Below are 26,250 nucleotides of genomic sequence, written 5' to 3'. Positions count from 1 at the left end.
TTTTTTATATTTATTAGAGATGTGCCGATCATGATTTTGGCACAGTATAGCAATATTAGTTCCTACAGTAACGAAACGCCTTTGACAGTGACGTCGCACGATGCCGCCACCGATGACAGGTACCGAGCAGATATGCCAGGGTTGCCACGAAACGGGAAATAAAATAAAAATAAAATATTGTGCTTGTAATGCAAATGTTATCATTTAATCTGTTTAATCAGCGTGTTATATTTACATATTTATTTATTTTAAAATATTTATGCACATATAGGTACAAAGGTGGACTTAATGCCGTATGGCATTATCTACCACTCAACCTTTGGGCGATACAAGGACAAAGTTGTATAGGTGCCAGTCGAGTTGAAAGAGGAAAAGACAGAAAAAAATAATAAATATATATTATACTTATAAAATATATATTTTATAATATTATACTATACTTATAATATACATATTATCACACATAAAATTATATATAAATAAAACCAATAACCATACGTAATATATTCTTATATAATAACTATATTATAATAATATATAGTTCATCAATGATGATGCTAAAAATATTATAAATATTAATTTATGCCATAAATTATGAAAACTAAGAGTCTGCCAACTGTTTTTAAGTAAAACTCACATACCCTGCGTTTAAAAGTATCTCTGGTTTTTGACATCCTGATTTCCGGAGGAAGAGCGTTCCAGAGGAGAATAGCCTGGATATTAAAAGAAGAGTGGACGGAACTTGACTTGTAAGAAGGGCAACTTAAAAGCTGATTTGAAGTGGATCGGAGGTTTTTATCGTGCCTGCTGCAACGGTATTGAAAGTGAGGGGCGAGATATGGGGATGATGCAGCAGTGAATATAGCACACACAGTGCCTGTACAGAGCGGCGCTGACGTACTGGTAACCAGTGTGGCTTGGAGCGATACGAAGAAATTTATTAACCTATCAGGCCCCATAAGCTCACTGGTGAGCGAGACACAATAGAATAACAATAGATTTCCAAGGATCCACGAATCATGATCGAAGGATTAAAATAATGAAGACGCATTCGAAATTTCGAATATATAAAAGATCCAATAATTAATCACACGTCAGGTTTAACAGAAGCACTTCAAAACTCTTATTGCGTGCGCGGTAAGGGCGCGGTATGTTACACTTGATATGTGTACCTGGGTAGGTAGGTACTAATTAGTATGTAACAGGGTATTTGACAGATTTTTAATTTATTATATATTGTTTCTCTCCTTGTTACACTTCTTACAACGTAAACAATAAAACAGAGATGCAAATACATGCGTCCAAGGCCAACACAATATTAGTGTAAACTGTGAGCCGATATTTATGAAAATCTAAATCCTTTTTGTTTTTTAAATCAGATTTACATCCGTAAACTGAACATTTATTATAATATCCCATTGTTTATAAGATAAGTTATCGTTTTATAACACAAAATTCGTAGACAACGCGCCAACGTCACCCCTGTGGGCGCAGGTACACAAACTCCGCGAGTTTATGTACGCGGGCCTGCGCCCGCTTCCCTGCGGGTTGCTCTGCGCAAGTACATTCGTTTCACTACTGTAGGGATATGTCATATTGCTATACTGTGACTTTGGCCTACTAGCCGATTAGTCGGCTGCAAAGAAGCCGACTAATCGGCCGACTAGTCGGCCAAGCCGATTATGGTTTCGGAAGTTTCCGTAATGCTTTTTACTGCTGTTTCGCGGGTAATGGCGGCTCTCGACATAGGCGAACGCGTTGGCCAACGCGTCTGCAGACGCGTTGGCCCAATGTGTAGAACGGGCGTTCGCGCGTTGGCCAACGTCTAAATACCTACGGCCAACGCGCGAACGCCCGTTCTACACATTGGGCCAACGCGTCTGCAGACGCGTTGGCCAACGCGTTCGCCTATGTCGAGAGCCGCCATATGTCGAGAGCCGCCATATGACGCACACGCCGCGCCGCCTGCAAACGTGTCGAATCGTGTTATGTTTACTTCGCATACGTTACTTTATTTTGTTTCTACTTTCTATGATACAGTTGATGGTTTTCATTAAATATTTCATGTATATGAAATCTCGATTTAATAATACATACTTACTTAATTTGTTGTTAAAATTATATCTACAAAAATAATATTGTCTACTAGTAAGTAATTTCAAAAACTCTTCATTTAATTTTTAAACGTGTAACACTGATTGAGTATGATACGAGGGCTGCTATTTATGTATCCGGAATTAAAAAAAGAAACAAACATATATCATTTAATATGGTTTTATTGCTTTTCAAAATATTCACCGCGATGATCGACACACTTTTGCATACGCTGGAACCAATTTTCATAGCACTTTTTCCATTCTGATTGAGGTATCTCCAAAACGTGCATTTTGAACGCATCAACAGCCTCTTCGCGGCTCGAAAAACGTTGACCACGTAATTTGTTCTTCGCGTATGGAAATAAAAAGAAATCGTTAGGTGCCAAATCAGGGCTGTACGGCGGATGACCAGTCAATTCGATCTTTTGACCCTCCAAAAACTGAGTTGTTTCAGCTGAGGTGTGACAGCTAGCATTGTCGTGATGTAATATGATTCTGCGTTGTCGGTTGTCCTTTCTTATTTCTTCAAAGACTTCTGGTAAACAAATGGTCGTATACCATTCAGAATTAACCGTTTTACGATTCTCTAATGGCACTGTAGCCACATGTCCATTAATTCCAAAAAAACAGGCGACCATTTGCTTCAAAGTACTTTTTGCACGAGTAACTTTTGTTGGTTTCGGCTCATCTTGGAACACCCACACCGTTGACTGTTGTTTAGTTTCGGGGTCATATGCATAGATCCAAGATTCATCACCTGTGTAGATATTATAAACGGCTTTTGACGTACCACGGTTGTATTTTTTTATCATTTTTTTGCAGCAATCGACACGAGCCCGTTTTTGATCGATTGTCAAGTTGTGCGGAATCCAACGCGAACATATTTTTTTTACAGCCAAATGTTCGTGTAATATCTTATGTATGCTCGTCATACTTATGCCTAAGGACGCCTCTATCTCGCGATATGTAACATGACGATCACGCATTATTAGTTCCCGCACAGCATCTATATTTTGTGGGACAACAGCTGTTTTTGGGCGACCTTCTTTATTTTCATCCGTGAGCATAGACCGCCCACGATTAAACTCACTGTACCAGTGATAAACAGTGGTTTTTGATGGTGCTTCATCTCCAAAAGTTGCGGTGAGTTGAATAAAGCACTGTTGTTGATTTAGCCCACGCCGAAAATCGTAGTAAATCATTGCACGAAAATGTTCACGCGTTAAATCCAGGGCAAATGAAGACACGCAATTTTCAAAATGACGCCACAATGGAAAAATAATTGACAGTCACATGAAACAAAATGTATTCTTCAACCAAAGAGTTCTATTTTCAAATGTTGTAATTACTTTTTAAATATTGTTCTTGTAAGTGGCCAGTTCCGGATACATAAATAGCAGCCCTCGTATGACCTCTAGAGTCTAGTCTGTCATTTGCTGCCCGGCGGTCTGTCAAAACTCAAATCCCACCCCTGTCTGTCGCGTGCCGCCCGGCGGCACACATAACAACACTCATATTACGCGCGTAGTTTATCGCTATCATATTATTTCTATCAACACTTGAATACGTTGGAGAACATACTTGGCTGTTTAATTTATTGCCTAACGTTATTGAGTCATTCACAATAGTAAGAAACAAAAAACCCTTTTTTTTTGTTGACAAAAAAAGGGTCCGCCCTTTTTTTGTTTTTATACCCACTTTGAAAACAAGTGTTGTGAAAAAAAAAATTATGGAGAGATCTGGGGTTTACTTTTTATTTCATGTATATATGTGCAAAGATGATAATAAAAGTTAATTTAAGTAATGTAACCTCTTTTATTTTATTTCAAGCAAGGAAATCTAGATAAATTCTAGGTACCCTAGATTAAAATTCTTATATTAGATTCAAATCGTTGCTTTGACAAACATGTTGAAAGAAAATGTGAAAAATAGCTTATTCTTATTATAATAGTAATTGTAGCAATACATACATGTTATTAGAATCGTAGAAAATCAAGTTTTAGTTAAACCTAACGGCTCGCAACCCGCGTCTGTCGCGGTGTCGCCGGGCGGTTATTAATATGACGGCAGATTTTAATCGACAGTCTAGAGGATGAACAGTATTATAAATAATAATAATCAAGGTTTTTCTTTAATGTAATTTCAATAATAACAAAAAGTAAATAGCCGATTAGTCGGTGATTTTTGCCGACTATTCGCCGACTACAAAAGTGGCCGGATAGTCGGCTTTACCGACTAGTCGGCACATCTCTAATATTTATGTAATTTTTTTACTGCGCTTTTTTAAGGTACACAAAAAAAGTCTTATCCTATGTCAAGAAATAATGCACTAAAGTTTTAGGCATTATTTTTAATTTGGTGACCCATCACCCAGTCTCTTCGTGTTACTTACTTGATAACTTCCACTTGGATGAGGCATTTTCCCTTGATAGTTCTGTGGAGACTGTTGAGGATTAGTAGGATATGTTTGAGGACCAGCAGTGTAAGTATTTTGATTTTGTCCTGGGAAATTTTGTGGCGAGTATCCCTGGGGTGCTGAATTTGGTCCATATGCCTGCGGGGAGTGCCCATTACCATAGCCTTGACCAGCATAATAATTTCCATAATTGGTGTTTGCATTGTTGTGATTGTATATAACAGGATTTTCTGGTTCACCACTCTGTAAACAATAAAAGACATAAATTTGCATTGCGGGTACAATTTTGTCTTATTAGTATATTGTATAAAATATAAATTGTAATTGATGACTCATATGAGATAGATTATCCATTCATTCATAGCCTTCCTGCTCTATGTTGTACCTGCAATGTGGGAGGATTGTGGGAGAGTTTAGGGGAGGCCTTTGCCATAAGGCAATCAGATTTAGTTAAGAAAAATTAATGTATAAAGAATATAAATGTAAGAGAAACAAAATGTAAGTGTTTGATTAAAGGCTTATTTTATTTATGAGATAGACTGGCGTATTCAGACACATTTAATTATGACTAACCTTCAATTTAATGAAGAGTTTGACAGGTAATGTTTTTGGCTTTTTAAAAATTTTAAATTAATTACATTTAAGTAATTAATGTTCCACTCTGAGTGCGGCAGTAAGCTTATAAAAAATTATTCTATACCAGGCACGGCGAACCAATGGCAAACAACTTTTATGTCACATGCCACTTTTAGCACGTGAAATAAAATTTTGAGCATGCTACTGCCTACTGGTCACTGGTCAGAGACTATAGGACCTACAAAGCTGTAATTCGGCACGAATGCACATATTAATGATGCCGACAAAATGGTGTATAAGATCTTTAAAATATTTTTTTTAAGGTACCTTACACATCAAACGGGAATGTTTTTTTTTTTAAATGCTCTTGTCCCTGATTTTAAGTTGAGGGATTTATGTTCCTAATACAATTATATACTTATAGTCTTATGTCTACACACTTATCTTCTATTTTGGTAGGCATCTGTGTAGCCCCGACGTTCAGAGAATATTTGAAAAAATTTATTCTGAATAAAAAATTTTGAGTTTGAGTTTATTTTCTGTTCTGTCATCGTTACCTGCTCCACCGTCTAAGGGAGAGCAGTATGAGGGAGGGGTTAAACTACTACTGTGAGCATAAATCTAAGGTGTACTGTCAGACAAGGCATTTGTAACCTTTCTAAGCGTAAATAAATCTTACCACATAGACGACAAAAACTACGTTGGTAACGCCGGCCTTGTATGTTGACTGTACATTATTTCAAAAGTACAGTTGCTAGGGACTGGGCGCCATATTACTTTCTTACCTACTCACTAAGAGCTATCTAATGGTATATATTTTATCTCTGTTGAGACTTATACCAAAATGCCCATGATCCTTTTAAGTTATTGCATGTAAACCTACACCTATACTATTACCGTTTTAAATTTGGTTCCCTTTGAACTGTCATTTAACATCAGCCTGATACCGCTCAAGGCCATCTAAATATGTATTTAGGTGGCCTTTAGGCATACATTTTTGATAAGTATTGTAGAACATGGTTTGTTACTTTTCCTTAGTTTTTATTATTTGTAGATGTAAACACAAAATTTAGTAGCTAGTTAAAATTTAGTAAAGTACTAAAGATCATTTGAATTTTGTAAATTTTTCTATTAAGTTGGTCGGCGGGGCATGTCACTTGACACATTTAGACATGCACTAAGTTGAGTTAACTAAAGAGCTTACTGCTTAACTACTTAAATACTCCATATGTATTTAAGTAGTTAAGCAGTAAGCTCTTTATACACTTAAATATTTAGTCACTTAAAATTAAGTTGACTACTTAGCAATTTAATATGTGTAAACCATCCATAAAGAATTCTTCGGAAAAGTGGCACATTGATAAGACAAGGTTCGCCATCCCTGTACAAATTTCAAAATGGTTTTAAGCAAAAATCTTAACCCTAAAAAGTTTGTGATTTTTAAGACATTGTTGTGGAAGCAGCCAAAGATAATTTTTTAAACCAAACTAGCTGTCCCGGCAAACATTGTTTTGCCATAAAATGATTTTCCCTGTTTCGTGCGTTCTGGAGTTATAGCGTCAGGAAGGAAAACCCGACTTATTTTTATATTAAACCAAATATCATTATTTATATCATCTATATAATATCATTATTATCAATCAAAATATTTTATTTAACCTCTGCTACATACTTACATTGTAAATACTATTATTGTCTTACAATTTTCCTACCTTCAATTATTAACTTCAAGTCTACTTTATTAATGGATTTATGACAAGCATATGGGAATTGGGAACTGAAGTTATTAAACAAGAAAAGAAAAATGAAATCGAATCTACACTTGAAGCTTTGCGGCGCTTACCTCGATAAATTCATCGAAAAAATTATCTTCAGAAAACATTGCGAACGTATTAAACACGATATCAATCAAAATTTTATCTTATATTAATAAGTTCTTTTGCGCTCAAAATTAATGTAGCAAACAAAAGCACATTAAAAAGCTCCAGAAAAGCTCGAACGAAAAATGACAGATGCTTTCTTCTTCTTCTTTTTTAAAAATGGCCCCGTAGTGAGTTGCCAACTAATCTATGGTTGCCAATGTCAAAGTGGTTGAGACTTGAGACCATAGATAAAGTATTATAGTATAGATGTATAGTGCGTCAAGAATGTCTAGGAGGCGAAACTTTTTTTTAAGCAATAGCAACACTCTTTTGACATTTGTCCCTTTGTTGTATCAATACTCTATGACATAAAATTTACAAAACAAAGATTTTCAATTTGCTTAAATTTAGTTTTACAATGTGAAAACTACATGTTACTGAGATTAATATGAATAATTAAAGTAAAAGACGTGTCATAAGTGCTGAAAATTTGAAGATTTTCATTGAAGAAAAATAGTAAAATGCGAAAATATTACTGAAATTCTCGCGTCCATATTTCCGATTCTAATCGCCCCAATCACCATAGTAACAGGTAATTAAGCGTTTGTTTTATAAATTTTGTTACTTAATTTTATTGTTTATTGCAATTTTAAGTAGCCTGAGTAAGTATTATGTAGTTTAATAAAGCAATAATTTTACATAAACCCTATGTTTACGTAAACAATGAACTGTCAAAGAAATCTATCATATAACGCGCCTAACAATGATTGATACTTTGACTTAGGTGCTTTGCGTAATTATATATCTTAGATGTATATTAAATTCTCGCGTCACAGTATATGTGCTTAACTCCTTTAACACTTTGATGAACCGTAATATAATATTACAATTATTATGTTTTATGTTTACAGGTAGCAGAAAAAGCGTTTAACGAAATAACTGAAATTACTGGGAGAATTTATGCTATAATTTTGAAAAAAACACTGAATATAAATACAAGAAGTGGGAATTAACCCTTTATTAGGATATTGAAGAACTGCTTATTGAAGATGAAAGTGCCTCTTTACTGTGACACCACTGCTGTAACTACATGGACCTAGAAAGTGGCGATGATTCTGTTTCCGGCTGCATTGTAGAATATTTGGATGGTCATATTTTATTAAAATAACAAAACCGAGTTTTTTTGTATTTTCTTAAAAAAGGAGTTCCTTAATAAAAAAGGAGTGAGCTTCTCTCAGCTTTCACTGGCAGTCATCAAAGTAGCTCTGCAGCTCTCAGGGAGAGGGTACTTAAGTAACAGGTGCTATAAATTCATAATAATATGTCTCACTAGTGACTGGATGTCCCGGTGAACCTCGTGTCACTTATAAACCTTCCCTGGACTTCACTTTCTTGACAGAGACAGACTATGACATATACAAAGATTATAATACTTTACATAGATTAGATTGTTTCTTGTAATGTCGTAAATTAAACACACTATAACTACATCATAATTATTTAAAATTTTCTTAACTACATAATATACATAGCTGGGCATTAACTCGTTAATCCGTTAATCGTTAATTAATGAAGTTAACATTTTGATTAACGGATTAACTTTTAAGTTAACTTTTAAAAATATTAACGGACTCGTTAACTGCCGTTAATATGCAGAAGTCCGTTAATCGTTAATCCAATGCCTACTATTCACCGCACGGCACCGCGGCGCGGCGCGAAAACAGGTTCAGACATTTAGTATGAAACGACAAGTGCCGGGCGGGCGGGCAGCGCGGCGCCGCGGCACGGCAGCAGCGAAACAAAAACAATACTAGATACATTTTCAGGCGCATGCGAGTGAGAAGAGATTTGTTTCGTTTTAACATTTTATTACTCAGCGCCGGTGCTTATAGAGAGAGTGCTTTGTTTATTGTTATTATAAAACATTTGCATGTTGATAAAGAAGAGTGCAGTATAATTTAGTTGGTAGAATAATCATTATAGAAGTATTTTGTTTTACTAACTTCCAAAACCTTAAACCAACAGGTTTTGTATGAACACTAACGCAATGATATTATAAGTTACAACAAGGCCATATTACACATATTAACGGATTAACGTTAACTTGCGTTAATTCGTCCGAAATGTAACGCTTTAACGTTTAACGAAGCTAACATTTTTTTTAACGGATTAACGATTAACGAAGTTAACTATTTGATTAACGGTGCCCAGCTATGATAATATATATATATATATAAATCATAATAATATTTACGTGTTTTTTACACTGTACTTAATAAAAAGTATCAAAATCTTTTATAGTGACTGGATACAGTGTGGCCATAAGAGGCCACACCGGAAACAAGTGACGACTCTATTAATGTCGTGACTTTTTTGACGGGCTTGTCGTCGCATGGCCATTTTGTGCTTATTTTCATACAAGGGCATTTCTCTGGATTCGGATTATTTAATTGATTCCCTGGTACATTTTTATTTCTGCATATTTTTTAAAATCAATAATCGCATATTATTCTTAAGTGAATTATAAAAATAATTATCTATTTGGGCCCTTTTTCACTTCACAATTTTAGAAGATATTTTGATTTAAATTTTTCTAACCTAGGGAATCAACAAAGCTAATAGAAAAAAGCTTTTTCAGCTAAATAAACGTGTTCAATTTAAATATAAACATGTATAAAATTGTCTACAAACTAAACTTGTTCGTTAAAACCAAGTACAATTAATGGAAAATGAATTTATTTGAAATATTTTGACTTTAAGAAATTTTTTTATATATTTTACTTATTGGTGTCATTTATTTGTATCATCATATGAAGATAATGTAATTTATTTTAATAAAAATAAACAGATATGTACCAATTAGATAAATAAATGTAAAATATTTTGATTCCCTACTTAAAATACCCAGGGAATCAACAAAATGTATGTAGAGGGAATCAATAAAAAGTTAGTTTTTCCTGAGGTGTACAAAAACTGTGCATGTAGGTTAAACAATAAACAGTCTAACTAAAAACCATACTCATTATCGTCGTTTACATCGTGTCTAAGCAAACTTAACTTTGGAAATGACATTGTAATTAGCGAATAGGGAATCAATTGTGTAAGGAACCTAGGTTGAGGGAATCAGATATTTTCCTTTGTAACTCGGAAACGGAGCAACGAATTGTGTGACCTCCTTCCATGATGTTTAGAGGGCTACCGAACCTCCCGCCCTGCGCACCCGCAACCACGTGCTTCTTATAACTAGGGAGTTACGAGCCTCCAAGTGAAGCGTATAGGGAATCACTATGTGAGCCAGGACAAATCTTAAAATGACTTTTTCTATTTATATAACGATATATACGTTTATATACAATTGTTTTATAAATATTTTGTTTATACTCTTACGATTTATTTACTTTGAAATTAGAATTTCATTGTATTTGTGGGGTTTTTTTGGGAATTTATAGTGAATTCTGGGGACAGACCACGTCCAGGGAATCAATTTTTCGACCTTTAAATTAGTTTTAATTATATTTACAATTAAGTTTTTCTACAGTACCTAAGTGGCCCAGTTAGATCACACCTTATATTACTATAAAAAATACAAAGGTCTACATATGTAACTCTGCGGGTAGTTTATACTTTATACGTCTGGACAACTAAATTTTGCGGTTTGGAGAATCAGCCACAAGTAGTGTGCGTTTATTTTCTTGAATATTTCTATTTGTCGATCATTTCGAAGCATATTATAACACAGAAAAGAAAGTCATTTAGTTCATGATATCGATAACTATAGTTCAAGTGATGAGAATTCTTGAGAATGAGAACACACGTAAATGGCTATGCAATTTTTGTAGCCAAATTATCAATTGATGTGACATTATTAGCACTAATGCCTTATATAGCACGAATAAGGGATTATTAAACTTATAAATTATCTTTTTAGCTTACAAAAATACCGATTGAAAAGCCCAAAAAACATTGTTCAAAACTTACGTATGTTATATCTTTAAACGAGCAATTCTTATTTAATAATAATATATATATATATATATATATATATATATATATATATATATATATATATATATATATATATATATATATATATATACACACGTGAAGGGACATAGGCTATTTTTTGCTGCAATATGTACGGTTACGTGAAATTTCTAAATTACGCAAGCGAAGCCGCGCGGAACATCTATATAAGTATAATAACTAAAGCTAACGCGGACGAAGTCGCGGGCAACAGCTAGTACTTTATATGGCAAAGAAACGTTTGCCGGGACAGCTAGTTTAGTATATAGGGGGTTTCGGGGGTGATAAATCGACCTAGCTAAGAATCATTTTTAGAAAATGTTATTTTATTAATGTTTTATCGAATACCGAGCAAAGCTCGGTCAAACAGCTAGTTTAATGTTAAATCCACGTATTTGAATTTTGAAGCATTCCTTGACCATTTTATGGTTTATTATTTAGCGGTACCACAAAACTCACTAAAATCTTTTGTCATGAAAATCAAAATCACAAAATGTTCACTAAAATCTTTATAACACTTTTATTACATGAAATATGCAGACCGACTCCTTTGTTATGTCCTGGTAAGTAGGACATAACATTACACGCTTTTGACGCTTATACACCGATATAAGCAATGATGAAAAACTCAAAGCAGATATTATGTTACTACCGCGCGCGTTGTGAAGATTCAAATACGGCCCAATCGGGCCGTCTGTTGTTTAGTCTGCATCGAGGGCAGTCACGAACGTGCCGCGTCTTGTCTTACCTAAATAAATTGAAAATGACGTAGTGCGTGTATCGAAAATGTACCAATTATGACTCGAAAGTAAACAAAACACATGGAATCTCTTACCACATGTCTTGATTGCAATAAATACCTCCATTATTAACATTTTCAATTATTTTTTCGAACAATCTGGAAAAAATCGAATTTTCGTTATGACGAAAATTCGATCAAAATTTCGCTCAGGCGAAGAAAGAGACAGCGATACGATTCGATGTTTAAAAATAGAACTGTCTCTTTTATGTAAATGGTTTTTCGTATCTTTTGTTTCACTTATCTATCAAATTTGTCAATGTTTGCAATTTTGAATTTGAAAATTGTTCGGAAGAGATTTAGGCCGAAAAATAGTATGGATGTAACATATCTGTATAAGTAAAATATCATTGGATATAAGGCTCTCTCCTAGTAATAGTATCTCAATGCTTGAGACCACTGACCTCCATTATACAAGTTGTATAATGGAGGTCAGTGCTTGAGACAGATGCTTTGCAGACGCAGGATGTGCAGGATCATGCAGGATGTGCAGGATCATGCAGGATGCTCCATGTTTGACAGTTCAACTTCTTTGACAGTGACACTCAATCAGGGTTGCCAACCTTAACTTAACTCTAAGCAATGAATAAGGAAACAGATGGAAGCGACATGACTTCAAAAAAGTGTGGCCGGCGCTATATTGCCAAGAACTAAACATGGCGGTCTATAGTGATGGGCTTAAGCCGGAAAATAGTATGGATGTAACATATCTCTATAAGTAAAATATCATTGGATATAAGGCTCTCTCCTAGTAATAGTATCTCAATGCTTGAGACCACTGACCTCCATTATACAAGTTGTATAATGGAGGTCAGTGCTTGAGACTTATTTGAACGCGCTAATCTCAGGAACTATTGGTCCGATTTGAAAAATTCTTTCAGTGTTAGATAGCCTATTTATCAAGGAAGGTTATAGACTATATTTTATTGCGCTAAGACTAATAGATGCGAAGAAATAGAGGAAAGTGTGGAAAAAACGGGAAAAATTATTTGAACGCGCTAATCTCAGGAACTACTGGTCTGATTTGAAAAATTCTTTCAGTGTTAGAGAGCCTATTTATCAAGGAAGGCTATAGACTATATTTTATTGCGCTAAGACTAATATACTTTTCTGATTTGCGCGTAAACGACTCAATCGATGTACGGGAACAACTATAAACTAAAGTCCACGCGCACTAAGTCGCAGGCAACAGCTAGTAACATATATATAATATTTTTTTTATACATACTTACGTTGAACAGAACTTAGATATTACGATCCTTTTCTTGAAGTCGTAAACAAAAGAATCGTCATATTTTAATATAGTTAAACTTTTATTATATTTCAGTTGCAACATTTAATCATATTTCAATAATAAAACCACATACCTAGTTAAAAAAAAAAAAACTAGAAATATGTTGTATGCCGAGAGCTACAAATAATAAAAACTAAGGAAAAGTAACTCCGTCAAAAAACATGTTCTACAATACTTGTCAAAAATGTGTTACCTAAAGTACACATTTCAATACATTTGCAATATTTAGGTGGCCTTGAGCGGTATCAGGCTGACGTTACATGACAGTTCGAAAGGATAGTAATAGTATGGGAGTAACGTTTCCTTAGTTTTTATTATTCGTAGGCCGAGAGAGATAAGAAAAGTCACTGTAGTGTGAAAAAAATTACCTTTGACACCAAACTTGCTCGATAAGCAGCTAATGCTTTTAAATATTCCTTTTTGGCAACTTCAGTTTTCTGTTTATATACCTGCAAGGAAAAATATTATGTTAAAAAAACCTACTTAATGTTTACTATTATTTTAATTTTTTAATTTGCACACTTGTAACTTACATAACAATGTTTTTAAGTTTAATTTTTTTTTCTGATTATTATGACATTCATAATTTAAGGTGGTGCAGACGGCGATAGTAAAAGTTACATTTAATTTACATTGTTAGTAAATAATTTCATACTTACACTTTTGTGTTCCGAATCCAAGCCATCCCACATTGATGCTACAATTTTAGAAACCTCTCCAAAGCTTGCATTCGGGTTTTGTCCTTTAATAGCTGCTTGTGTATCTCGAAAAAATAGAGCATATGCGGATACTGGCCTAGAATGGAATATATAACATGAATATGATGAACATTTTCATTTTTATGCATAATATAATTTATATTAAACTTACTTTTGTGGTTCATTTGGGTCTCGTTTTTTCTTTTTCTTTTGAATTTTGGGCTTTTTCTGCATTTGTCCTCTATTCATTCCATTTTCCATTGGTTCAGGGGAGGATCTCTTCACACCCATATTGGAAACACCCATCTGCATCAAAATAATATTACATCAATCACATGTAAAAATATTTAAATAGTTCATTGGCTATACAAATCAAAACTAATATGAATTCTGTTTAAAGGCTGTATAGTGACAAAATTTGCCTATACCTGATGAAGCGTGGTTTGTTGCTGCCGGCTCGCTGAGCAATAATGGATAGGCAGAAGGCTTTCCGCATCACCAGGCAACTACCAACAAACAATGAATTTATTAGAATTTAGAACTATAACAATGGACTACTGCATAAATAATATTGGAATTGTATATGCCAATGAACTATTCAGGCCTCTGGTATTGCAAAAGAAACATGCTTATTCATTATTCATTTATTATAAACCTTTAATAAATGCTAAATGTAAATTTAATAAATATAATTAATTTGTACCAACAAAATCAACTGAACTATGTATTGCAGTAGACTTTCAATTTATTTCCTATAGATATATAAAATTAAGTTAATTTTAATAGCTAGAGACATTGACAATATTATGTAGCTTGTTACATTCCTTATATCAGCAGAATGAACCACATACAAGCAAAATTTTAATGAAAAAAACATAGAATCACCTGTGAGTGTGAAGGTACACTGTCATCCGAGTCATCACTTGTTGTTCCGGGGGGAGAGGCTCTCTGGGGTGATCCGTACACAGGAGTAGGCTGAGTGGGTGTACTGGGAGTCGGAGGCCCATTTATAACTTGACTTGGCTGCATCATCAGTAGCTGTTGCTGACCACCTGGCTGTTGTTGAATGATGTAGTTTCCTGCAGGTGCACCAGCACTGTACAGCAGAGGAGAAAATAAGGTATTTTTTTTAAATGAATGAAGTGCAATAATGTATTTAATCCTTTTTAGAAATTGAAATAGGGTGATTATAATTACTATGACATATCAAAAGGTTATGTAGTCACCTTTAACCTAGCCTTACTATTGAAATATAATATAGTTCATGCTGTTATCAATGTAGGGTCATAATAGAATGAGATAAGGCAGGTCGCAAAATGTAAGTAGGTATAACTTATTTAAATAATGACGAGGCCTGAGTCTAAATATTATGGTTAAAATATTTTGTACCGAAAACCTGTATGTAGATAGTAATCAGTACGGTAATCACATTACGAACCTGTGTGAAGTTACCGGCGTATGAGGTTCCTGTAAATATAGCGGTTGTTGATAGGACGGGGCACCGCCAGGAGGAGCTAATCCATCTTGTGCAGGATTCATCATGCCAACCTAATTTTCAAAATGTTTACCATATTAGATACCATTTACCAATCATTTAACAATTTTAAAAACTAACAAACAAAATAAAACGTACAGTTCGACAAGGCTTTAATTGAATGTGTCAATGTCAATTGTCATTTGTCAGTCAATGTGCGCTGCTCATTGAGGTACCTACCGACGGTAGGTACCGTACAATATAAAATGGTACTATACTTTATCTATGGCGCTGCTGGTAGCCGGTAGGCCTAGCGCGCACCACGATTTTAATTTTTGCGACACGATTTCAAAATCGCGCTGTGAAAAATCGCAGAGAGTATGGTGCGCGCACTGCGATAAATAAATAGTGATCTTTGCTCACTTTCACCAAGGATTTCGTACAAGTTGCTTGTCTTTATTTACTACTTCGGAGGATCAGAAGAAAAAAAAAAAAGAAAATTCGTCAATACTGGACTCATCCTTTTATGCTAATTACTCACATACGGTTTTGCAGTAATAGTTTAACTGTGTGGACCGCAAAACTCACAGCTCGAATGCTCGCATCGAGCCGGTTTGATGGAATTAAATATATCGATTTAGGCGTTTTGCAGACGACGGGACGGGGCGGGCCGATCAATTTCACCGCGAACAATAGCACAAATGGAATCCTATATTACCAACGCACACGGCGGGCAAAAAGACCGCGCCGCTGGTGCCCGGCGGGCACTGGCGGTGCATGTCTGCGGCTGCCCGCCGTGGATCACACAAACCAGTTTACATGTAGTAACGCAGATGGGGTGTGCTTTATATACGCGGCGCGGGCAGCCGCAGACATCGACGGGCGTACGCGGCCAAATTGACCGGCCCGCCCCGCCCCGTCGTCTGTAAAGCGCCTTAGAGTAAAACTATCGAGCAATGCTGAATGTGTGGACGAAAGCCCGAGCCGCAGGTTTTGCTCGACGTTATTGGCTCGATCGAGCAAAACCGTATCTGAGTACTAAGCATTACAGCGGATAGAATTATCAAAGGTTTCTTTTATAATGAAATACCATGAACTTTGGATGTATCGCAGTGGTTTATATTATAGAGTATAATATAAACCACTACGATGTTTATTGTTGGACAGATGAAACACAAATGAAGTGCCGGCCGGCCCGAGTGTGCGATTTTATTATCGCAGTGCGCGCGGTACCACACAATTTCATATTCTGCATTTTATTTTCGCGACAATCGCGTCGCGAGCAGTCGCAGCAAAATGTGACAAATCACAATTTTAAAATCGCTGCGATTATTTACTCGCATGTGCGCGCACTGTCAATATGTCATACTAACTCATACGTTGTATTTCTGCGATAAAATAATCGCGCTGCATAAAGTCGTGGTGCGCACTAGGCCTTATTGGCAGAGTTGTCTATTGTTTTTTTTTTTTTTTTTCATATAATGGCACTTCGGCTATACCCATGGCCAGTGTCGAGTATAATATTATGGCGGGTAAACAATATTCTTTAATACAATTTTTTATATATATTATATATTTATATATTATATTATCGTCAGGTCAGTCAGGTCCAAAGTCTAGTCAAAGTCTAAGTATAAAGTCAATACAGTCAAGAAGTCAAGTCGGTCGATTCAGTAAAGTGGTAGGACGCTTTACTGAAACTTTTGATGGAGTTTTGGAGGGAACACAAAAGTCAAAAGAGCACGTTTCTGGTTACTACATCACTTTCCCACACTTGTGCACGATAACGAATATTTAATGGTTAATATCCTACCAATATTACACATTAAAAACCCAGATAACACAATTTTAGGAAAATAATATAAAAACACAACATCACTCTTTCACATTCTCCCAAAAACCTGTCAAAAATGACGTTTTTGTATGATTTTTTTTTCTTATAATGGCACTTCGGCTATAACCATGGCCAGTGTCGAGTATAATATTATGGCGGGAAAACAAAATTATTTAATACCTACAATTTTTTATATATCGTCAGGTCAGTCAGGTCTAAAGTCTAGTCAAAGTCTAAGTATAAAGTCAATACAGTCAAGAAGTCAAGTCGGTCGAATTCAGTAAAGACTAAAGTGATAGACGCTTTACTGAAACTTTCGATGGAATTTTGGAGGGAACACAAAAGAGCACGTTTTTGGTTATTACATCATTTTCCCACACTTGTGCACGATAACGAATATATAATGGTTAATATCCTACCAATATACACATTAAAAACCCAGATAACACAATTTTAGGAAAATAATATAAAAACACAAGATCACCATTTCACATTCCCGGCAAAACTCTTTTTTGTATGATAGAAGCGTTAGTTCCTTTTCTCGCCACGTTCTTAAACAGCCTTGTCGAACTCTCCAATTAGTCGTGTTCGTTTCGTTTTTCAATGTACATTGCGCATGCGCAAAGTTAAATATTAGTGACAGTGTGAGTGTCATGTTCTAAAATCTGACAGAAATTGTTAGAACATGACACTCCATTAAGAAGTTGACAGTCAGCTGCCAAACTGCGAAAAAATGAAACGAACACCGAACACGGCTATTCTCTTTGAAACAAAACAAAATATATCCACAGCCGAATATATAACCTCCTCGTTTTTTGGAAGTCGGTAAAAAATACAGATCTCTGTTTATATTATCTATAATGATACAGTCATAGATTAAGGACCTATATCCTTAGATGGATTCTTAGCTCGCCAGCGCGCTGGCGAGCTAAGAAACCAGAGTGCTTTTGTGTATTGCGCACACACTTGGGCACTATAAAATTACTCTTGTGGAACTGGCCTGGTTTTATTGAAACCGGCCACCATTTTAGTCTAAATACATTCTAATCAAGTTATATAGTGCACAAATTGTACTTAATCAACCTGATTAATTTGTAATCTGATTAACAACAACTACAAAGTATTAATTGTAATTCCGTAATCGCTAATCTAATTACTTTTCGTCCAACTCTGAACTTTCTCGGGAAAGAACACTGGATACTTTTTAACCGACTTCCAAAAAACGAGGAGGTTATAATTATATTCGGCTGTGGATATTTTTTTTATTTTTTATTTTTGTATGTTCAACCACTACTCCGCCGTGTGTGAACCGATTTTCAAAATTTTTATTTTGTTATATTAGGTTTCACTCCAATTTGGTCCCATTTTCACAAAAGTGGTGATTTGATGATGGGATCCATAAGTAATCGAGGGAACTCCTCAAAATTTATATGGAAACATACGGTGATTTTGGTTTTATGAGAAGCATCCTAAGCATATGCTACCAAAACGCAAGATTTTGCACTAAGGTATACTATGGTTCCAAAGATACTAAGAGAACTCCGGATTCCTTATAGATACAAGTTTGGGGGTTTAGGCGTTGTTTTAAGAACTGAAAGCATATGCTACTATGCAAATTACATTCATCATCATCATCATCATCACTACCATGTCAGGGTCACCAATGTCACAACTCACATGGTTGTATATGGATACAATATACACACAACACCATAAAATATCATCAGTCATCACGTTATGTCCTTATTTATTTGGTATATTTCAAAGCGATTTTAATATAAAAAAAATATACTTAATGTTGTTTCATAATGTTGTTTCAAAATACATAATATTTCAAGTACCACAAAATTGAACTTATGTAACAAATTCAACATTTACTCCAGAGCGTAATAGTAGGGGAGGTCGCGCTCATTTTAAAAAGTCATTTCATACCGAGCAAAAATCTTAACAATAATACTATTCTATTAATACATAAGAGTTTTGATCGTCAGCTACTCCAGTATGGGTGGAATAAAAATTGAGAGTATCTCAAAGTTGTTGTTGGGAATCGTATTGAATTGACATTAAAAAGATATCAGTTCGCACCCAATAAAGGTTCATATCAAGATTATACACGTTTAGGTTCGGTAGGTGCTATTTTAGTTTTAGTATATAACAACAGATGGCGCTTTTAAAGTAAAATGTATATAATTCTTCACAAATATTGACTATCGAATTAATTACTTAAAATTGCTATGTGAGACAATTTTATGGTTAATTCAAACGAAAATCGCCGTCAGCTGAATATTTGCAGCTGGAAATGTGGTCTACGCGACGCCCTAGGATACATTGAGCGCAAAGTAGGGCTATATTGGTTATAGCTTATATCGCTGGCTGACGGGCTTTCCACCCGCATATTAACGACTGACGGTGGTCTTTATTATTAAAAAGGTATCAACATTCACCCAATGATATTCTATGTTACTAAGTATTTTAGAAACTCATTGCAGTCACCTGTATAAATTTTGTACGGTATGAAAGGACTTTATATTTAAAATTTTTTAACATAGTTCAGTAACGCGACTGACGTTGAGTCTGCGATACGGCTGACGGTGCATTTTTGGTTAAGCATGACCTCAATAATCATCCATAAAATTTTCATTCGGTATAAAATCACTTTTCGCAAATATTTTTTTTACAACTTTGAAATACTCTCAGTAAACATCCCATCACGGGTGCGGCGACTGACGCTGATTATATTGATTGATAAATGTTAAGCTACCGCTGGACAAAAATTTGGTTGGTATGAAATGACTTAGCAAACGATAGCACTACCTCCCCTACTATAAGGCACACATTTGGGTTGGACTGAGGAAACGGGGCACTATGGAAAAAATACTTCGTCAAAATTTTAACCTCTTATAACCACCCTTTTTGAATATACCAATCGATAGGGGGCGCTAAGGGGAGCAAAAAAGCTCAGATAAACTTTTCTCAAAAATCAACCCCTGTCGAAAGACAGGCCGAAATGTGACCCTCGTTAGCACGGAGAAAATACTTAAAAAAATTTGGACGAAAAAATCCAACCTCTTATAACCACCCCTTTTGAATACACCAATCGATAGGAGGCGCCAAGGGGAGTAAGAAAGGTCAAATAAACTTTTCTCAAAAATCAACCCCCGGCCAGATACAGGCCGATATACGAACCTCGTTAGTATGGCGAAAATACTTTGACGACAAAAATACAACCCCCTATGACCACCCCTTTTTATTATACCAATCGATAGGGGGCGCCAAGGGAAGCAAAAAAGCTCAGATAAACTTTTCTCAAAAATCAACCCCTGTCGAATGACAGGCCGAAATGTGACCCTTGTTAGTATGGTGAAAAAATTTGGCTAAGAGGAACATGTTGGTGACATGGGTTAAGGAGGATTGTTTTGGGTGAGAAAAACTCCTACTTACTGTTTCCCCCGCCAGTAAACTCTTCGTTTAGAAGAAATTCGTATTTGAGATTTTCGTAATCTTCAGATAAGATCATCTGTTTTCTGATGTTTACGAAGTATTTTTAAGGCATCTCAAGGCTGTGATGAGTGGGTCTTACTTAACTACTTAGCCACGGATACCGAAGGGGGGGCTCGGGGGCGCAGCCCCCCGCCAAAACAAAAACAAACACAATCTAGAAAGTCCAAAAGTAGGTTAGGTTAGGTTGGAACTTAGACCACAACACCCAGATATAGGAGCCCCGCGTAGCGGGGCTCCGTCGACTTTCTTTTGTAGTAGTTTGTCAAATAAATTGGGGTAGGTTTGTAAACATTTACCAAGAATAAGATAATATTAAGGGGTTGAAGTATTTTCTTACGCGATGGTTAGTAGGTAACTAAAAAGAGTGAAATTATTATTTTTAACAAAAAATTAAAACCGACGAAAAAAACAATAATAACATCCTTATAATATGAACTAAAAAGTATTAAATAATTTTTCCTATCTAATAGTGCCTTTTTCCGAATTCGGCTAAACCTCAACTATTTCTGTGCTCAATCTTCATAATTTTGAAGTCGGTGCCAGTTCCAAAAGTTTCAAATATTCTGTCAGAGAAATAAAGATTCAGCGTGGATTCAGCTATCTGGTACCGACTTCAAAATGATGAAGATTGAGTACAGAAATAGTTGAGGTTTAGCCGAATTCGGAAAAAGGCACTATTAGATAGGAAAAATTAGTTCATATTATAAGGATGTTATCATTGTTTTTACCTAGGAAGTCGGTTTTAATTTTTTGTTAATTATCCTGGAAAAGCCGGTAAACCGATTTAGATGGTTACATTAATATTTTAAGACCCGGTTAGCTGATAAGGATATTATAATAATATGGTTTTTATATGCCATAAATGTACGGTTCCCACACGAAAAAACTTTATTCTTATGCGGTTTAACCGCAAAACTGATTTTAAGGAAATTTGGTATGGAGATAATATAAGGCCCTGGAAAGGACGTAGGATAGTTTATAATGCGGTAAAATGTACGATTCACACGTGATAAACTAATATTTAATCAAAATCGGTTCAGCAACTTGATCGCGAAATTAATAAAGTTTGTTGCGTGAAAACCGTGCATTTTCCATGATAAAAATTATCCTATGTCCTTCTCCAAGACATAACGTAATATCTATAATATACTAAATATCATCGATATCATAAGCCAAATTCATTTTTGTTGACTGCGCGGGGACCGTACATTTTCCGGGACAAAAAGTATCTAATGTCGTTTAAATTGATTCAAAGTATCTGCATACAAATTTTTATCAAAATCGGTTTTAGAAACATAGTACATAAATGCTATATAAGTGCAAAACCTCACTTAGGGTGGATTCGACCAAAGTGGAGTAAAATTTTACTCGAGTATAATAACTGTTTCCTGATCTAAGAGTAAGCTGGTTTTGCGTTTTTATAACTTCTAATCCAAGAATGAGGTAATTACATGGGAGTAAATATTTACACGGGCTATTTTGGTGGAGTAAATATTAAACTGAGAAAAGTTGCACAACGGGGTGTTAACGGTCACGGTCGGTGTCATTGTGAACTATAATTGACATTTTATTTCATACTCTTTGAGTAACTTGGTAAAATGCAAACGATAATATCCTAGAGTAAATTAAAGGAGTAAAATTATTCTCATGATTTATATGAAGTTATACTCGTGTAACTTCAAGTTTGGTCGAATCGGGCCTTAGAGAAATAAGCATTAACCATTTTGTACTCTAGAATATGCTACAATGGGTTTTCAAAAAAATGGATTTCACTGTCGCACTGCTACTTTCACAGTGAACTCTCTACAAGGAACACGTACACACCCTAAAGTATTATCACTTATTTTTGTTACACCCTGTATAACTCAAAATCCGTTTTATGTGCTCGATCAAATAGCTATACTATACTCGGCGAGACATGGCGGTAGCGGTCATTGCTGCACTGTCAAAAACTTGTCATTTTCTATACAAAGATTTAAATACATTTAAGTATCAATAAGAAACGGGTTTCAAATCTTTGTATCTATTTTTCAATTAGTGGTTAATAGATTTCATTCGGCGAACGATTTTATTTCAATGAGAGCAATTTAAAAAGTGGGGCACTCGATTGAGGACGAATTTCATAAGGAATTTATTTATGCTACCTACCTAGAGCAAAATGATAAATGCGAACCATTGAAATATACTTTTTAAACGAGTTCCAAAGAGGTAGTTTTGGTGTTCGGAATGTTTTTCTACTGTCTACCAGAATCTGATGGCAAAAAGTGAGAAAAGAAATTGACTCTAGCAATACCGGGGTAATTGGAATAAAACATTTTGATCCTTTTTTTCCTTATAGCGGCTGATTCTGTGTACATTAAACATGTACCTAAATATAAAAAAAAATATCCAATGATCAAGAATATTTTTTGAAAATCTGCGTGGTAAAAAGAGACGTGTGATACTGTATGGTAGCAGAACCAATTTTATTCATCTGTTTGACGTCCAGTCGGCATTTATCGGCACGTTGACGAGTTAATCTCTTATGCCCGGGCCGCACCTGCATAGTATATCTGCGTGTATCGTCCAATGGTATCGTCTCATAGCACGAAGCCTCGTACGGTAGACGCACATGCGTCTATTAGAAATTTAGAAATTAGAAAGATGCTTGTATAAGTGTATCAAATTTTTACACACAGACGTAAATCAATTTCGGTTTCGTTTGACAGTTCGTGATTGTTGCTCAGGAAAATAACCGGTTGCTCTATTACGCTAGGTATAATATTAACTTTATGGGTATTGGGTAGACCTAATAGTAATAGGTATAGGTCTACCAGAATCTGATGGCAATTTTTGACAGCAGATTTTCAAAAAATATCCTTGATCATTGGATAAATTTTTATATTTGCATGTTTAACACATAGAATCAGCCGCTATAAGAATAAAAAGGATCAAAATGTTTTATTCCAATTACCCCGGTATTGCTAGAGTAAATTTATTTTCTCACTTTTTGCCATCAGATTCTGGTAGACCTAATAGGTATATTTAAATTATTTTAAGGTAAAGGATTTGACAGAATATAATACAAGTACTTTAACATTTGACAGAATTCGAGTATTTAGGTATGCGGTATGTCTGTAATTGTATGTCTATTTTGGTCAAAGGGCTGTTTCGCGCGGATATATTTTAATAACCGACTTACAAAAATGGAGGAGGTTCTGTATTCAGATGTTTGTTTTCAATAATCTGTTTTCCCCAATGATATTATATGAAAATATAACTGTAGAATATCATTGGTTTTCCCTATTTGCGTTGCTCTTATCTCTTAATACCTGCGGGGCGGAGTGGTGTAGTTGTGTGTACTGGAGGTGGGGATTCTGTGCCCCCGTGCTGGCCGCATGTTGGCCGTGGATCAGCGGGATGTCAAACTCCTCATCCCCAAAAGATGGCGTGTGAAAAGTCTAGAAAATAAAATATTCTAATAAGATCTACAATAAGTGGTATATCGATAGATATAGTAGTAGCTTATAATAGCTAATAATATAATATGTTGCAGTTTAAAATATGCTTCAGAGTACAAGCAGGTATCAAAATGTAAATAATAGGCCAAGTGCGAGTCGGACTCGCGCACGAATGGCCAGGCCACAACACTGCGTTGCTTCGTCGCGGCGCATCGTAAAAATCTACGACGCCTCAGAACGAATCATGGAAATTTCCGATGCAACAGTGACTATTTCCAATTTTGCGAAATTTTGGGCTCCGACATCGCATAGCATTTCTGTGCGATGTTGTTTTTGCGATGCTATGCCGCAACGCAGTGTTGTTGCCTGTCCCGAAGGGTTCCGTACCGTTAAATAGCAAAAATAGGCCAAACATTGAGTTTTTTTTATATGATTATCCCTTAGATTTTTATTTTATTTTAATATAAATAATTATTATTAAAGCACAAGATATAATTAAGGATTTTGTGAAAGTTTCAAGTGCCTAGCTGTGGTCATTATCGATTACTAGCAAAAAAGGCCAAAAAAATCACGTTTCTTGTATGGGGGGAGCCCCCCTTAAATATTAATTTTATTTTGTTTTTAGCATTTGTTGTTATAGTGGCAACAGATATAAACAATCTGTGAAAATTTCAGAAGTCTAGCTATTACTATTACTACTATGCCCTTTCAAATAATTTCCCCCCGTTTTTTCCACACTTTCCTCTATTTCTTCGCTCTTATTAGTATTAGCGTAATAAAATATAGTCTATAGCCTTCCTCGGTAATGGGCTATCTAGCACTGAAAGAATTTTTCAAATCGAACCAGTAGTTCCTGAGATTAGCGCGTTTAAACAAACAAACAAACAAACTCTTTCCATATATAATATTATATACAGAGTGTAACAAACATAAGTGATAATACTTTAGGATGTGTATGTGTTCCTTGTAGAGAGTTTACTGTGAAAGTAGCAGCGCTGAAAGACCAAAATTTTTTTTCACTTTTTTATGGGGAAACTCGTGACGCTCGGACCCTTGCCCATACAAAAGTGAAAAAAATGTTTCGTCTTTCAGCGCTGCTACTTTCACAGTGAACTCTCTACAAGGAACACGTACACATCCTAAAGTATTATTACTTATTTTTGTTACAACCTGTATATAGAATATATAGATATATTTATCTATACTAATATTATAAAGCGATAGAAAAATATAAACTACTGGAGCAATTTTTCTGTTATTTGGCACAGATAAGAAGTAGACCACGTGAAAGGATCATAGGCTATTTTTTGTGGACTAATTTGTCTGTGAAATATCTAATTTACGCGGGCGAAGCTGCACGGAACGTTATATTTCGCGTGGTCACATCACGCGTAAACGGCTTTTTGCTGAAATTTGGTATAAATATACTTTGAGTCTCGAAAAAGAACATAGGATACATTTTGTCTCGGAAAAATTTACGGTTACTAAACAAGATACTTTTATGATTTGCGCGTAAACTATTCAATCTATTTTGATGGAATTTGGTATAGAGATACTTTGAGTCTCGGGAAAGGACTAGGAATGCTAATTTTGTCCTGGAAAATGTACGGTTCCCGCACAATAAACTTTTATGATTATAGCCTAAACCACTCCCTAACTGTGTGCGCCGTGGAAAGGCAAGAGGCGCGCCGCGCGCCGTGAGTCGATCCTCCATCATTATCCATAACCACAAATATTATAAAATAAAATTATAATATAAATTATACAAAGCAGGCAGCTGATTAAATATTTGTTTATTATTATTTACCTGCTTAACCTAACGATTATCATTAAAAGTGTTTATTTATGTATCTAGGTAGAGTAAGGCGCCGTGACCACAGTATAGCAATATTAGATGTCATATTGCTATACTGTGGCCGTGACAAAAGATTGACTTGTAAGTGCGCCGCAGGCTGAAAAAGATTGGGAACCCCTGGCCTAAACTATTCAATCTATTTTGATAAAATTGGGTATGACAATATTTTTAGTCTCGGGAAATGACAAGGGATACTTTTTATCCCGGAAAATATACGGTTCTCGCACAATAAACTTTTATGATTCTCGTCTAAACTATTTAATCTATTTCGATGGGCATGGAGATTGGATATATACTAATTTGAATCTGGGACAAGGAATGTTTTTTGTCCCGGAAAAATGTGCGGTTCCCACACAATATACTTTTCTGATTTGCGCGTAAA

At 35.3% G+C, this 26,250-nt stretch overlaps 1 protein-coding gene across 4 annotated transcripts in view; it reads right to left on the bottom strand.

Moving 5' to 3' along the window:
- LOC121731667 (TOX high mobility group box family member 3-like) overlaps window positions 1-26,250 on the bottom strand; it is a 53,355-nt gene that overhangs the window by 8,278 nt on the left and 18,827 nt on the right. For 3 of the 4 annotated variants that reach the window (XM_042121226.1, XM_042121230.1, XM_042121227.1), the window contains 8 exons: window positions 23,885-24,013; window positions 15,203-15,312; window positions 14,650-14,860; window positions 14,193-14,270; window positions 13,937-14,070; window positions 13,726-13,861; window positions 13,435-13,515; window positions 4,489-4,755 (listed from right to left, as the gene is read on the bottom strand). In XM_042121226.1, coding sequence (XP_041977160.1) covers window positions 4,489-4,755; window positions 13,435-13,515; window positions 13,726-13,861; window positions 13,937-14,070; window positions 14,193-14,270; window positions 14,650-14,860; window positions 15,203-15,312; window positions 23,885-24,013 — 1,146 coding nt within the window. The remainder of the gene's footprint in view (window positions 1-4,488; window positions 4,756-13,434; window positions 13,516-13,725; window positions 13,862-13,936; window positions 14,071-14,192; window positions 14,271-14,649; window positions 14,861-15,202; window positions 15,313-23,884; window positions 24,014-26,250) is intronic. The other variant, XM_042121228.1, reaches the window with a different exon arrangement.

The sequence above is a fragment of the Aricia agestis genome, chromosome 11, assembly GCF_905147365.1.
Source record: "Aricia agestis chromosome 11, ilAriAges1.1, whole genome shotgun sequence".
NCBI classification, from domain to species: domain Eukaryota; kingdom Metazoa; phylum Arthropoda; class Insecta; order Lepidoptera; family Lycaenidae; genus Aricia; species Aricia agestis.
The sequence above is the reverse complement of the archived record's forward strand: the minus strand, read 5'-3'. Positions and strand labels throughout refer to the sequence as shown.